The 16,235-nt window shown below is 41.8% G+C and overlaps 1 protein-coding gene across 3 annotated transcripts in view; it reads right to left on the minus strand.

Moving 5' to 3' along the window:
- Window positions 1-16,235, minus strand: part of BTBD9 (BTB domain containing 9) — a 410,047-nt gene that overhangs the window by 105,699 nt on the left and 288,113 nt on the right. For all 3 annotated transcript variants that reach the window (XM_026482809.4, XM_044378324.3, XM_048225847.2), the window contains exon 8: window positions 4,283-4,472. In XM_026482809.4, coding sequence (XP_026338594.1) covers window positions 4,283-4,472 — 190 coding nt within the window. The remainder of the gene's footprint in view (window positions 1-4,282; window positions 4,473-16,235) is intronic.

Here is a 16,235-nt window from a genome sequence, read left to right on the forward strand (position 1 = left end):
CAGACATGCTGCTCCCCCTTGGGGCCTTGGTACTCTGCCTGTGATGCTCACCCCCTAGGTCCCCAGATGGCTTGCTCTTCCCCTCCTTTAGGCTCTGCACAGGCCTTCCCTGACCACTGCATCTAAAATTGCACTGTCTACCCCCTATCCCCCTTCCGGTTTGTTCCACAGCCCTTTGAAGAATCTGACATGTTACAAACAGTGTTGTTTACTGCTTATTTCCCCCTGATGAGACTGTCAGCTCTATGACAGCACCGATGTTTGCTTTCTTTATTCAATGCTCTATCCCTGGTGCTTAGAACGGTGCCTGGCACACAGCAAAAGGCTCAAGAAATGTTTACTAACTGAATGAAAGAAAATGGGGAGGGGGAGAAGGGATGGTGAGGAGTCATGTTTCAAGGTCAGGCTCTCTAGACACCACAGAGGGACTGGTACCAGGCACACTCGCAGGATTGGGCACCCGCGGGCTGTGGTTAGGCGCAGGCATCGTCCGCCAAGGCGGAAGTCTCTGCTTGCCTACCCGGCTACAGGTAAAGGTTCAGGAAAGGAAGAAATGATTTCTGTGGATGAAAACAGATGAACAAAAGACATCTTTACCCAAAAAAACAATTACATCCTCCCTTAGGAAAAAAGACTGCAGTGATCAAGACAACTCCTTTCTGAGTCCTTTGGCTTCATAGTCACCATCTACAAAGAAACCCGAATTTTTAGAGCCAGTGATTGGGCTTCCCCAGAAGAAGAATTTCCAGGATTGCCAGATCTCCGGCTTCTTAGATGGGGAAAGTGTTAGTCATTCGGCTCTATAGCACTCTCGATTCAGAATCATTGAGCTTTTTTCAGATACAGTGACTAGGAAAGCAAGTCAGAAATCACAAGCAATAGAAGCTGAGGGTCAGATGTCACTGACTAATCCTCCTGTCATTGGTCAATTACCCATCCCCACGAAGAGGTGCCACTGATCTAGTTTCCTATCAATAAATGTCTGTCTGGGCACATCAGCAGCTGCTAACCACAGTCGGCCAGGGTATCCAGCATCGTCCACGGGTACTGGTGGTTAAGAAATCCCTCTCCTTTTCTTCTTAATCATGTCACAGAAGAGGCAAATGCAGATCCTGACAACATAATGTTAGTTTCACAGAGCCGTGTCTCTTCGAGGGCTCAGCCAGTTACAGAGGGCTTCAATTGCATGGATTTTCTCACTGCAAAAACAATAGCTGGGCTCCAGGAAGTTTGGCGGCTGGGATATACAATTCTGCCTTTGGTTTGTGCTCATGCTCATTACTGCCACTCCGAGTCCCGGAAAGAAAAAATAGTTTGGGGGAGCCATTTTCATTCCATATTTAAAGAAAGCCACATGGGCACTGTTCTCTCTTGCTTTAAGCCCCAGTGACACCTTTTCCTGGGGTCAGAGCAAGTATCTCTGATTGTTTGGGCAGAGCTAGAGGTCGAAGTGGCCTTGCCACACGATGAGCCTGTTTGTCCCACTCTGAGTTGTCACCTAGGCGGTGACCTCATCTGTTTCTGCTGAATCTAAAATTCTAGATCTCCTATTGTACCTGCTATAATTTCCCCTTCTATCTTAACAGACTACCTCATCTACATATTTGATCTGTCAAGGGATGCTTATTCTGAGTTGCCACAGGCTTTATATGTCAGGGGAGGCTGGGAGAAGACAGCACGTAAATGATTATAATACAAATATGACAAATGCTCCAGTACAAGGTACAAACAGAATGTAAGGGGATCGCTGAAGAGGGAGGTCTGAATCAGCCCAGGAGATGATGGAAGGTTAGGGAAGCATTCCTGGAGGAGCAGAATCTTGAAGGGGGAGTAAGAGCCAGGTAAAAGAGAGGTGATGGGAAGGCTGTGAGAGACACCAGCAATGAGAACGGTATGTTCCAAGAGTTGAAGGCAGAGAGGTGAGAGGGGGTGGTGTGCGCAAAACTGTAAGTAGCTGGACAGGCACGTATGGGGTGGAAGGAGAAGCAGGAGGCAAGGCTGTGTAGAGAGAAGCAAGTCAGATTGTTCTCGAATGCCTTCATCTGAACTTTCTCCAGAAGGGGCATGACCACATCAGATCTGGGGTCCGGAGATGGCTGCAAGTGGGGAAGGAAGGGCCAGATGGAAGTCTGTCCGACCAGGTAGAGCAGAGAAACCATAAAGGTACAACTGTGATAATGGCTGTGGGGATGGGGAAGAGCAGAAGGCTTTGTGAGATATGTAGGGGCCAGGACTGACAGAACTGGCTGAAGAGGGGTGGTGAAGGAGAGGACTAAATTCAGGAAGACTGCCATGTTTTCAGCTCAGTCTACAGATAGATGGGTGGTGCCACTGAATGAGATGGGGGAAATCTCAAGGTGACTCGAGCAGGGGAAGCGGGGATAATGGGATTCCATTTCTGACATGTTGGTGTGAGATGCACGTGTAACATTGTTGGGGATGGGGTGGAGTTCGAGATAAGCAGACAGAACACAGGGAACATTAAGAGAGAGTGGGAAGAGCTACACGGGGAACATTAAGGGAGTGGGGAGAGCTACACAGGGAACATTAAGAGAGTGGGGAGAGCTACACAGGGAACATTAAGGGAGTGGGGAGAGCTACACGGGGAACATTAAGGGAGTGGGGAGAGCTACACGGGGAACATTAAGGGAGTGGGGAAGAGCTACTAAGCTGCCAGTTTGCTTCCATCGTCATTGACGAGAAGACTGGTCTTCGAATTAGAAATGGCAGAACAAACGTAATAAAGAGAAAACTGAAGCCCCAAATAGGTGAAGTGAAAGAGAGTATCTAGTCAATTTAAATGATTCCAAGTCTCCTGGCTCCGGTGAGTTACACCCCACGCCTGCTGAAAGAAATTGCAGATGTAATCTTAGAGACACGACTGGTAATCTTCAAGAAACTGTGAAGACTATAAGGAGCGCCAGTGACGGGAGAAGGACAATGGTTCCCCAGATTTTTAAAGTGAAGAGGGATAGATTGTAATGGGAAATATTTAGATACGTTTCACACCATCTGTGACAAAAATTCTAGAACGGCTTACTAAATAGATGGCCTATGACTGCTTAAGTTAATGCGTGCAGCTGAGAAAAAAGGAAGGATGGAGTCTTGTTTGCTATCTGACGGAGGTTTATTTGCACTGGTAGCTTGTCCAGACTGATTGTGGCTTCTCTTCCCCCTCCTTAAGCACCAAGTGGGTTTGTCTGGTCCGCAGTATGAAGCCAAGGCTTCTCTATCTGTGTGGTGTGTTGCCTATGTTACTCAACCTGTATGTGGCCCTTTATAAGGGGTTGATAATTTAAATAAAGAAATCCACAGTCTGAATTCTCCCAGAAATCCAGCATCACTCATCAGGGTGGCCCCGGGGACTGGCAAGCCACAATAACCTCTATGGTTATTAGCCTAAACATCAATTAAACCTTTGACTGTTAAAATCCTACTACCTTACTCGTTGTGCTTTTTCTCTCTTTATACCCAACAACTTTAACATGAGAACAGGAAACAATAGAAACAAATGTGGTGGAGCATGATGGGGGGTAGACAGTCATGTCCCACCAATATCTCCACCCCTGGCAGGCTCAGATATCACGTAAAATACTTATCTACTGTTAAACAGAAATATATAACATAAATACATATACATTAGTTTTTCAGAGACCTTCTTGGAAACTTCAGAACAAAAGCAAAAAAAAGGGCAGCCTATTCAATACCCACATGGCTCTCTTGAGCTAGAATTATACCCTCTGGGGGATGTCACCAGTCTCACATTTTAAAATTACACGATCTTATAAATCAAGCAATGTTGGGTTAAAGTTCCTTTCTGAAAACAAAACAAAACAAAATGAAAACAACGACCCCAAACCCAGATTTCCATTAAGAAGATTTTTTTTTTTTTTTTTTTTTTTTAGTACCAGGTCTCATATTCACATGTTTGGTTCAGATGTAAATTTACTGGAGTTGAAAATTGGTTTTGATTCTATATAACCTCTCTTGACATTATCCTCTAAGTCCCTAACCAACACAAACTGAGACTTAAGAAGGAGGTGAGCCGTACCCAGGGAGGGGCCTCTAATCTATTCCTTCTGCAAGTCTAATTTTGGTGTATCCCCCCACCAAAAGATCCAAACAAGCACCCTGTAGCTCCTTGACCCCCTCCCCCCGCAATATTTAGAGCAAAGAATAAAAATGTATCTTCCCTGAAGTTATTGGGATCATCACTGCTCCAAAACTGAATTTGCCTGTGTCTTTCATTTTAAAAGTAACGAACAAAAAGGAATCTTCTTACCGTATTGACCCGATCATGTATGGCTGTGCCAGTTGAACCACAATTGCACCACTTCCTAGCTGATGACACGTATAGCCAGAATCCCAATCATAATTCTTGGTGTCGCCATTCAGCAAGGCATTTCGGCTCCGACTGACTCCTTCAATCACACTGGCACAATCGGCAATTGTTGCAACATTCTCCATGGGAACTGTGAGCCCAACACAAGATTCAGCATCAAGATAAGAGAAGCCAAACATATCCTGAGAGTGTACTACGAACAAAATGAATTACTATCTCACATCAATGATAAAGGAGAAATTAGAACGTCTTCATTATCTCAAGACATGAACACATTTCGATGCCAAATGGCTTCAAGAAAAAAAGTTGAATCTAAGATAGGAACAAACTGAACCACATGTGGAAATTAACCCTGAAGTATTTTACTATGAAGAACTATGATAACCCATAAAATACAGAATGGATAAATGCATTTCAACATATTACTACAATGGGAAACTACACATTAATTGACCTTAATAAACTACAGTTATGTACAAATAGATGAATCAAAAACCATAATGTTGTTTTCCCAGTAAAAAAATTCTTGACGTGTAAAAAACCAAAAACCCAAAAAACAAGAAAAACACATAATGTTGAGTGAAAAAAGCAAGGCACAGAAAAACACAAATTATGAGTTCATTTATCTAAAGTTTTTAAAAAGGCAAAACTAGAAATATGCTTTGTTTAGGGATACATGCATAAATGTAAAACTTCTGGAATCCGGGGAATTATTACATAAAATTCAGGATAATGTGTCTGGGAAGAGGGGGATGAAATCTTGCAGGGACTCCCACCAATGGGTCCAAGTATTAACTGATTTCATTTACAAGATGAAATCTTCGTTGGGGGGAGGAAGCTTCAAAAGTACTGATTTTGTTCTATTTTTAAGCCAGGTGGTGGGTACCTAAGCACTTACTTTATTACTACTCGCTAAACTGTGTGTACTTGTTACATTCGGTAAATATCATAAATTTGTTTGGAGAAACAAGGTATACACATAGATTCAGTGTTTTAGAATTCATAAAGCAGCAAGATGATCTAGGAAATGGTACCAATCCCTTTTGAGAATATACTGTTGCCCTCAGCCATGGCTTGTTTCCTTTTGTTTGTTTGTTGTAAACAAAAATTTCCGGGCATTTCAACACGTAACGCTCTTCTCTTTGTTCATGAACTGCTATATTTTGAAACACCAGCTCTGTTTTGATTCTGAGTCTCTCTCTCTACTTCAAATCCATATCAACCTGTTCATTTGTAAAAGCCAAGGGCTTCCACAAAACGATAGCTACCTAAAAATGACGTAGATTCTCTAAGCACAGAGAAGAGACTAATAAAAGGTAAGGGCCTTTTAAGTCCCCTGGGACCTTTTCTGTGCATTTACCAGTGTTTGGGGTTTTAATTTAATTTATTATTCAACCCAAATCTACAATTAGGCCCAGCTACTTACATTCAAGATTTGCAACTTACTTTATGTAATTTTAAAATAGGTTGGAAAAAAAAAGACAATTTCTCATTAGATATATACTGTACTTTTCAGTATAATATTATACACTCTCTGAAGAGAGAGAGGGTGAGCAGTACTGCCGCCATGCCAAAACTTTTCTGCCTTGATAAGGACGTGAAGTACATAATCTTACGTGTATCTTCTACATGGTATGTTTATTTTCCAAGCTGGGTATGCCCGACTTGAGCCCTCCTCTTCTCCAGCTTCACTAACTGAGGAAGCCATCCACAGATAAAAAAGGGAGAAGGGGAAGGAGGAAGGGAGAGGTGATGGCTTTCTGGTGATGAATCCCTTGACTATCAAGCTTAACTCCAAAGCAATAAGCAAACACACGGGTGAAATAACCTCTAGGGATGGTTTCCTGGCAGAGAAGGAAGGGGACTCAGGAAGAAGTTCCCCATGCCTTGGAAAGGCAAGGAAGGACTATATTCGGCGCCTAAGTCACAGTACCTCTATCTCATGGAAAAGGGGAAGTACTGGGTGATTTGGAAGGTGGAACTTAAGGAAGTGGCACAAGGTGCACAGTAAATTGAACTGAGACATAAAATAATACTGTAGATAGGAGCTTAGGCTGCAGCAACAGCCCTCATTCTCCCACAGTGCATGTTTATTAATATATTTCTTTTTCGTGCATCCCATGTATTCTGCGATGATCAGAAAAGTGGTTCTGCTCACTGTATCAGCCAAGGGCCCGAGTGAGAGAGGCTTTGTATCCATATGAATTTCCTCAGTCACAGCAGCAACGAGAAGAAAGTGAGTCGGCTCCTGGTTCTTAAGACTCGTTCCCCAAAGTAACACACATTACCTCTTTCACGTTCGGGTGACCAAGGCAAGTCACAGGGCCTTACCTAACTTCAAAGGGGGTGGGAAAGTGCAACCCTGCTGTGTGCCCAGGAGAGGAAAGGGGAATGCTTGGTAGTAACATTACTGCAAACATTAAACCAGGATGAAGGAACATTCAATAGAAAGATAAATCTAGTCCATTCATGTAAGGTCTATAAAATATTTCAATGCATAAACACGCCAAAATTTATTTATCTAGTCTGCCGCTAAGGGATGTTTTGATTGTTATCACTGTTTTCTTTGCGATTACAAACAAAGGAGTCTTGTGTACATGGTAAGAGTTTCTTAAAGGAATACATAAGATATTATACATGTATATATGCACGAATTACACCCATGGCTATGAGTTACCTTCAATTTTCCTGGATATTGCCAAATTATTCACCAAAGTGGTTGTAAAAATTTACACTCTCAGCTCATTGCTTCACATCCTTACCGACTCTTGGTAATGTCAGACAGAGAAGTATGACATGGTATCTCAACGTGGTCAGTTTTCATTTCTCTCCGTGATGAGGTTGCACAGCGTTTTTTCCCCTTCTGGAATGATTCTCCACTTTTCTTCTGTAAACTACCTATCTTTACCTTTTGTCTATTTTTTTTTATTGTCTTCCTAATTGATTTGTATGATGCCAATCTTTTTTTTTTTTAAGATTTTATTTATTTATTCGACAGAGATAGAGACAGCCAGCGAGAAAGGGAACACAAGCAGGGGGAGTGGGAGAGGAAGAAGCAGGCTCATAGCGGAGGAGCCTGATGTGGGGCTCGATCCCATAACGCCGGGATCACGCCCTGAGCCGAAGGCAGGCACTTAACCGCTGTGCCACCCAGGCGCCCCTGATGCCAATCTTTTGATGGTTAATGTTCTGAGATGAAATCTTAATCTTTTAAAATTGGTGCCTTTCCCTTCTTGTTTATAAATTCTTTCCTAAATTTCCTAAATTCATAAAGATACTTTCCTATATTTTATTCTAAAATTTCTCAAATTTTGTTTTTCATATGTGGTTCTTTAATCTATTTAGGATTTATTTTTGGTATACCATGCGTGACACAAAAATCTACTTTCATCTTTTATTCTTAAGGTGAGCCAATTTCGCCGCCACCATTTAGTGAACTCTTGCCCCCACTAACTTACGTTATTTTAGTCATACACAAAGTTTTCATACATATTCATGTCTCTTTTTAAGATCTATGTTATGCTTCATTGATTTGCCTAGCATTGTGCCTTTACTATGCTGTTTTAATTACTATAATTTTACAGTAATCTTAAAATCTGATAAAGTGAACACCTTTGTTCCCTCGCCTTCCCCTTCTTTTCCTTTTTTCTTCCAAATTCTTTGATATTCTTGGCCCTTTCAGGAAAAATTTCATTTTATCTACCCTTTCAAATATAGTGGCATAAAAATTTTCACAGTATGTCCTCTTTTTCATCCCAAATATTTGTATTTGTACCTTTTCTTTCTTTGATCAGTCCTATATAGCTTGTCTCATTTATTAGTGTTTTCAAAGAACCAACTTTTGGTTTTGTTGATTTCTTTATTTCCTACTTCACTAAATTCTACTCTTCTTTTTATTTTTTAATTAATTATTTATTTGTGGGGGTGGAGAGCATGTGTGTGCGTGAGTGTGGGGGGAGAGGCAGAGGGAGAGGGAGAGAGACTCTCCAGCAGGCTTCGTGCCCAGTGCAGAGCCAGACATTGGGCTGGATGACAGGACCCTGATATCAAGACCTGAGCAGAAATCAAGTGTCTGACATTTAACCCACTGAGCCACCCAGGCACTCTTTTTATTACTTCTGCCTTCAATTCCTTTTAAATTACTCTGTTTTGTTTTCTAACTACTTGAAGTGAAACTCGTTAACCTTTCTTCTTTTCATACAGTCAAAACTTATTTATCCATACTTAACCAATTTATTCACCATTACTGTTTTTTAGATCCTCCTTTCTTCTTGGTTCAACTTCCTTCTTTCTAAGACACGTCCATTAGTATTCAGCAGTCTCTGTTTGAAAGTGCATTTTGCCACCACTCTTGGAAAATAGGTTAATTGATATGGAACTCCTGGTTAAAAGCTGTTTTTCCTCAGCACTTTGAAGATATTATTCCATAGTCTCCTGGCTTCTAGCGTTAAGTCTGCTAAAGTCGGCTATCCCTCTAACTTGTAACTGTTTTTTTGCCTACAGTTAATTTTAAGGGTTTTTTTGTTTTGGTTTGGTTTTGGTTTTGATGTTTTGCAATTTTACTACGTTGTACCTAGAAGTAGATTGACTTTATCCTTCTCAGGACTGAATATGAGCATTTATGGCTTTTATCAAGTCTGGAAAACTTTGGCCGTTATTTCTCTGAATACCGATTCGCCCTCCTTTTTTCTTTTCTTTTCTTTTCTTTTCTTTTCTTTTCTCTTCTCTTCTCTTCTCTTCTCTTCTTTTCTTTTTTCTTCTTGAATTCCTACTGGACCTCTGCTGAACTCTTCATTCTGTCCTCCATGTTTCTTAACCTTCCTTTCATTTTTCTCTCTGTACCTCTTTTTGAAGCATTCTGGGCAATTTCTTAACTCAAATTACTATTTGTGTTCACTCATTCTCTTTAGGTGTATCTAATCTGCTGTTCAACCTGTCCACTGAGTTACTGAAATTTCACTATTAAACAAAAACTACACAGTATTGAAAAATAAATGAACTATAGCTACGTGTATCAACCAGGGTCAGTCTCACAAAGAAAACCGGTTAAGGAGAGAGCAAGTGAGGAAAAACATGCAGTATGATTCCACTTCTGTCGTTTAATGATACATGCTTGTGTGGTGAGATCAGAAAGGAAACCCAGGAAATGGTGAACACTGAAATCCAGGAAGAGGGCGGGGAAGCCACGGGGGCGGGGGGGCTTTGCACACAGGGCTGCAGAGGTTCGGTAGTATTCTCTTCAGTGCAGCAGTCAGCATGCCAGTGCTCCTATGTTCCAAACTTTAGATATATGTCATTTATATTCTTTTTTTTTTTTTTTAAGATTTTATTTATTTATTTGACAGAGAGAGACAGCCAGCGAGAGAGGGAACACGAGCAGGGGGAGTGGGAGAGGAAGAAGCAGGCTCCCAGCAGAGGAGCCTGATGTGGGGCTTGATCCCAGGACTCTGGGATCACGCCCTGAGCCGAAGGCAGACGCTTAACGACGGAGCCACCCAGGCGCCCCATGTCCTTTATATTCTTTTGCACATATGGAATTTTGTGTTTTTTTCAAGTTTCACACATTTTAGCACTGTTTTTATGAAAACCAGAATGATGGCAAGCCTCTGAAGGGATAAAACCCTTTATGATTACTTTGAACACTGATATCCTCTGTAGCATCCGCTAGGTTTTTATCAGTTGTCTTTGAGGACTTTTCCTGAGTTTGTCAATCTCCACCAATGCAACCTTACTTCTCCACAATTTTATCCCTAGATATCTGATTTTTAACTAGTGGTCAATCAGTGTAGCAGCATCGGAGATTATCACAAACTCATTACTGGTAGGGTTTCAAGCTCTTTGGAAAACAAGCTGGGATAAGTGCTAAGAATTCCTTTTCTAGAGACACATTTATAAATGGGTTTATTCAAGAAGACTCAGTCTCTAAAATTTTCTCTAAGCAGAAGTGCCCTAGTAATATTACCCTCTGATTCTCTGGAACCTTGAGGTGCTACATGAAGAATTGTGCCTTCTTAACAAGGAGTCCTGTATCTGTGAGCTGGAGGACAGAATACCACTTTGATCTTGACGTAATTATTCATTAATGTTTATTAGTCAAAGTCTGGATCTATGAAGTGTGCCCAACATACACACACACAGACACATCTTAACATACACACATAGATGAACTGTATCAGTAAAATTGACCCCAAGTCCCAAATTTCCTTTTAAGAAATAGCTTTTGCTAGAACTCTCCTGGCAACTTGATAAGCAACTGTATCTACCGAATAAGGTACAAAATCAAAAGATTACCACTTTTGTTAATTCTCATTCCTATTTTTTGATAATGAGTCAAATTAAAAGTATAATGACCAAATCATATTAACTAATGGAAAGAAGACAGAACAGGGACCTAGGCACAAACCCAGTGGATAATGACCTTTTATAAACAAGCAAGATGACTCCATCATTCCAGCACTGTGCCAATTGTTAATATCCAGACCAGTACGTCAGTCTGATCTAACGTGATCATCGGAGATTTAGAATGTGAATTTCGTAAGGGCAGGAGCTTTCCTTTTTCTCACTGCTCTAGTGCTAAGTGCCAAGAAACCGTGCTTAGCATATAGTAGGTGTTAGACAAATATTTGCTGAATAAATGAATCAGAGTGAGAAAAAACGGATGCTTATGTAGGTCGTGGCACTTCACCTTAATATAGTTCCTTACCAAAAGCTAGAAAACCTAAAAGTTACTGAATAAAGCAGAATAAAATGCTTTCTCAGTGAAAGTTTTCTTAGAAAAGTAAAGAATGATCAATCTCTGGATCTTGACCTAGACATTAACAAGAAAACAAATATGCCCAGTGCAGAAGAGCGGCTACGTAAGCATCACATGCACCCTCGGCCCTCTCGGCTTCTCCTTTCCTGAAAGTGCATCCCATATACACAACGTTCGGTCACTCATGGTAGACTAAAACATTTTCTGATGGAGAAACTGTTTTGGGGAGACGAGGAATGTCTGTAACAGTGTGGCTTTTAAAGAACAGGAAAGCTCTTTTATGCCTGTGGGGAGAGTCCTCTGCTTTACACTACAGGAGTCCTTCCAGAAGAGGTTTGTCCTAAAAGTCACTGCTGGGCTTACTAACACATATAGACCACTTTTTCCATTTCAGCAGGAAAGAGTTCTGCTATTAACTCGTCTTCCTAGAAACACACACATCAGCCTGCCTAGCCGCACTGTCTAATACTTACACAATGGTCTGAATAAGTTTTGTGGTCTCTTTTACTGGGAAAATTTAGGGAGTGATTCTGACTGCGAACCACAGAAGGTGCCATTACTGTTCTTCTTCATAGGGGTCAAGCCACTCCCCATCTGAATGTTCATTACAGTCTTTCATATGCGTCTGATAAATTTATTAAAAACGCCATCTGGATGGGACTTGGCTTTGTGCTGTATTTCCAGTCTTCCAGTTTCCTCTCTTGTCCCCGTGGAATTTCTGCCCCAATTTGTGTCACTTTGTTTACAAAACCATACTGCCCAAATCCAGCATCGTGTATCTGTCTCCCTCCGGTTTCCCTTTGCCATCCTTCGGCTACATACCTATTACAGTAGCCTGTGCTATGAGCAAAAGACAAAGGGGAACAGCCTGGGCAGAAATTACTTTTCCCCCTCCATGCACATAGCAATTCTGCTCAAATTTAATTTGCTGCTTCTGAATGCGAAAGTTGCATGTTAACAAAGTGTCTACATTCTGTAAGTGTATGAATATTGGGATGACTCAGACTGTGGGGTCCTGCAGAAAAAGTGACCTGAAAACAATTTTACTGCTCTCCGTTCGTATGCCGCATCAGGGGTAGCCAACAGCTTGGCAGTAAATTTAATTCAGGAGTAATAAATTTTTTAAAAGGCAGTATTACTTCACTAGGACATGACCTAAGGGCCACCTGTACCAGCTCTATTTAAAGATAAGACTGACATGTTATTCAACTGTCTCCAGAGATCACCTTTGAGAGGTGGGGGGGGGACCCCACTTGAAGCATATTTTTATTTTTTTTATTTTTTATTTTTTAAAGATTTTATTTATTCATTCGACAGAGAGAGAGACAGCCAGCAAGAGAGGGAACACAAGCAGGGGGAGTGGGAGAGAAAGAAGCAGGCTCACAGCAGAAGAGCCTGATGTGGGGCTCGATCCCATAACGCTGGGATCACGCCCTGAGCCGAAGGCAGATGCTTAACCACTGTGCCACCCAGGCGCCCCTGAAGCATATTTTTAAAAATCAAATAACACTTAGCACTTGCAGAGGACTGTCATCTTCATAAACCATACCGGTGTTAGGCTTCATTCAATGTTTCCCTGGCTGTTTTTATTACCACCTGTTTTCTAATAGCACACTGGTTCATGCAGCAAACAAGTGCATAATAGTCTTGGAGTAGATTCTTCTCCATTGCTAAGATTTTCACAAAGAATTTCTTTCAAAAAGCCTACTAAGGCTATTAAAGGCTATTAGCTAAAGATCACACCTAGGTACTCCCCTACATAACTATACTTTCCTTTTTTTAGAGAGAGTGCATGGAGTGAGCAGGTGGCAGGGAGGGGATGGGGGAAGAGGGAGAGAGAGACTCTTAAGCAGGTTCCATGCCCAGAATGGAGCCTGATCTCAGGACCCTGAGGTCATGACCTGAGCCAAAATCAAGAGTCAGACGCTTAACAGACTGAGCCAGGCATCCCTGAGCTATACTTTTTTTTTTTTTTTTCCCAAAGGGGACTCACCCTAGGCACCTACCCCAGGCCTATATAGGAACTTATTGCTAACCATGCAAACTTCCATCCAAACTGCAATCCAAACTTCGGCTAAGTTATTCAAAGGAAAAAATACCCACAGCTGTTATGTCTTAACAGCTGTAAAAGAACAATAGCTAATTAGAGCACAAGCCCATCATTCTTGGAAACTAGCAAAAAGCTACCAAAATGTATTCTACAACACTGGCGCCAAGTTACACTAATTCCTAGTTTTACCTATTGGGTTTAAAAAAATTCACTTTTCAATCATGTTACATCACTTTGCTGAAGAAAAACCAATGATTACGTAGGACGTGCACTTTTAAACTCCAGTTCCCCCCAGTTCCCATCTCTGTGAGAGGGCTCCTTCCTAACACAATTCCGAAGGATTCAGATGGGAGTACCTCTCTGCACCCACAGGGGAAGCCTGTGGCAAGAAAGCAGACCATGCCTGTTGAGTGCTGCCTGCCCACCCTCCCCATTCCTCTGTGCTTCTTCTTTTTCCTCTTTGCTTTCCACTCTCATCTGTTTTAGGTAGTAGGAACCTCCGTGCTCCCGTCATTCCTGGTCTAGCTCCACATCTGAGACTATCGAGGTTGCCCAAATCACACCATCTCCTGAGACAGTATGGGCTTTGACAGTCCTGCTGGGCTCCGTTTAGCCAGTGAAAGGAGGAGGTAGCACTTTTCCAAACTTCAAGTGTGCCACCCCCTGCCCCCTGCCCCAAACATGTGCAAACGTTGTAAGGCCCCGGCTCCAAACACTTTGGAGGGAACAGCAGCTTTCCGGAAGATGAAGGGGAGAAATCAGAGGTGGTTATCCCCAGGGCCAAGGTGAGGAGGGTGGGGCCGGTAGATCTCAAAGGTACAAGTTCACTAGGATCAGTGAATTCTCTCCTCACACTGGGGCCTTTGAAGGAAAGCATCGTCCAGAACTAACTGTTTAAGACGCTTACTCTCTTATGTGTGGCTCGAATGCTGGAGGTTTTAGCTGTGAAAATCTTCAATTCTAAAAGACCTTAAAGAATCAAGCATCAGATGTTTAACAGCAGTAACCACTGCAGTGTATCAAAGAGGGATTCACTCTGTAGGTGAGGCCTTGAAATTTAGGACAAAGGCATTTCCAGGTATAAGAAAAAAGATATCCCAAACACCCAACTATGTGTTTGAACTAACAGGCAATATTTCATTGGCGTGATTTTTTTTCTTTTCTCTGGACATAATCTATCAGCGAATGAGACCATCTGGCCCCTACTTCAGGACAAATTATTCAAGCTGATATGGGGGATGGAGTTAGGCGTGGGTGGGTGGTGAGATGCCTAACATACAAAGAGTCACTGAAACTGGTTTTGTGATTTTTGGAAAATTTCAAAAATTTTACAAAGTTATAATGTAAAATACTTTTTTTTTTCTATGAGTAGTCTAAGTTTTACATGGATTTATTTTTTCTCATGTCCTAAAAGATGTTGAAATCAACAGAATTATTTTTGTTCCATGCTACTGGTTGAAAGTCTTATCAAGTCATAAGGATTTTACGACTCAAGGTCAGAGATGTTACCACAGATTGGGGGAGTGTTCCTCATTCACGCTGGGCATAGAACAAAGGATATGCAAAAGATTGTTTTAAAGCCCCACAAAAGTAGTGGTTTGCTCAATACTTTTTTGTAAGGAAGGGTTTTTTGTTTGTTTGTTTTTGTTTTTTTAGCTATTCCTTTAATAAAGCAGTAGCTTTCCTTTTTATTATAAGCTGAAGGATGCATCTGGTTCAAACTTGAACAATTTAGTCAGAATGATTCTGGGATCATGGATAACTCTTGAGTCTTAAGATCTTGAATGATATTTCTTTAAAATGCATCAATAACTATGAGTTTTTTCTAAAAGTAATGTCAGTAGTGAGGCATCCCAAACCTTACGTGGAGCCCTGTACATCGTACAGAAAATGTCCTGATCGGATCTGTGACAAGAATGCAATTCTGCTTTGGCAGAATTTTCCTGCCACACCTTTTGGAGGCAGAGAGAAAAAGACTGGAGACAACGCCAACTTCTCACATGTTTTAGCTCCCACAAACCACCCTGGAATGAGTTGTGTAAGAAGAATCTCTAAGAATCTCAAGAGAGCGAGATCGGAATTTAGAAGAAACAGATGGGTAAAGGTGAGTCTCAACTTCTGAATACTGGGCTCTCAGGATTCAGACTCTGTAATCAAACCACACAGGACGCCTGAGGGAAAATCTTGCCTCCAGGGTACTCTCCCACTTTGAGCCTGAGGGACCAGCCCAGGGCTGTGGGGAGGCTGAGCAGTCCCCTGGGTGAAGTGGAGGCGATGCCTTCTGACGGCTGAACCAGGGGTCCCTGAGAGAATCCAGCTACCGGGCTTCAAAGACTGACAATCAGAGTCTTCCAGGTGACCTGGAACAACTCTTTTCATGCCTCTAAGTAAAGCAGTTATCAGACAAAAAAGCCTCAGCAAAACATACAATGTATATACTACCTTCTGGAGGCCAAAGTTCATCTAGACTGAGGAAGCAGAATTGCTCTGTATTTTCCAGTAGGCGTGTGATGAAAAAAAAGTCTTGTCTAAAATACAATAAGAAGTAATTTAAAAAGAGCCTTTTGCTAGTATTTTCGATTATTTTAATGGTTTACACTTAGCGCTCTGGGAAATGACAGATGGGTGCAAGTATTTTTAAATAAACTTTATTAGGAATACTGTCAAACCTGCCTATTAAGAAGCATCTGACGTCTGAGTTCTAGCTTTCTTCATACCATACCTGCACACTTGAATTCTGAGAGGGAAGATGGCTGCCCTCCCCTGCCTGCGGCTCTGGCACCCACTGGGCCAGGCCGTGCACTGCAATGCAGGCGCCCAAAGGACTAGCCTCAGTTCTGTGAATGGCGTCTTAGGCGATCTCATGGAGGGCATTTAACTGCCCTGGGACCTAATTTCTTTACTTAGAAAGAGAATCATCCCCTCTTCTCTCTACCTTAGGAATATTGACAAAATTAAAAAAAAAAATAGAAAGAAAAAATAAAAGCACCTTGAGATTTTCAGAGACACACAAGGCCCAGGATTGGTACTTCCTTAACCATAAAAGAGCCAGGTTTTTGCCCAAGTGGAATGGGTCGAAGGGACCAGAG

The sequence above is a fragment of the Ursus arctos genome, unplaced genomic scaffold, assembly GCF_023065955.2.
Source record: "Ursus arctos isolate Adak ecotype North America unplaced genomic scaffold, UrsArc2.0 scaffold_31, whole genome shotgun sequence".
In the NCBI taxonomy this organism is placed as follows: domain Eukaryota; kingdom Metazoa; phylum Chordata; class Mammalia; order Carnivora; family Ursidae; genus Ursus; species Ursus arctos.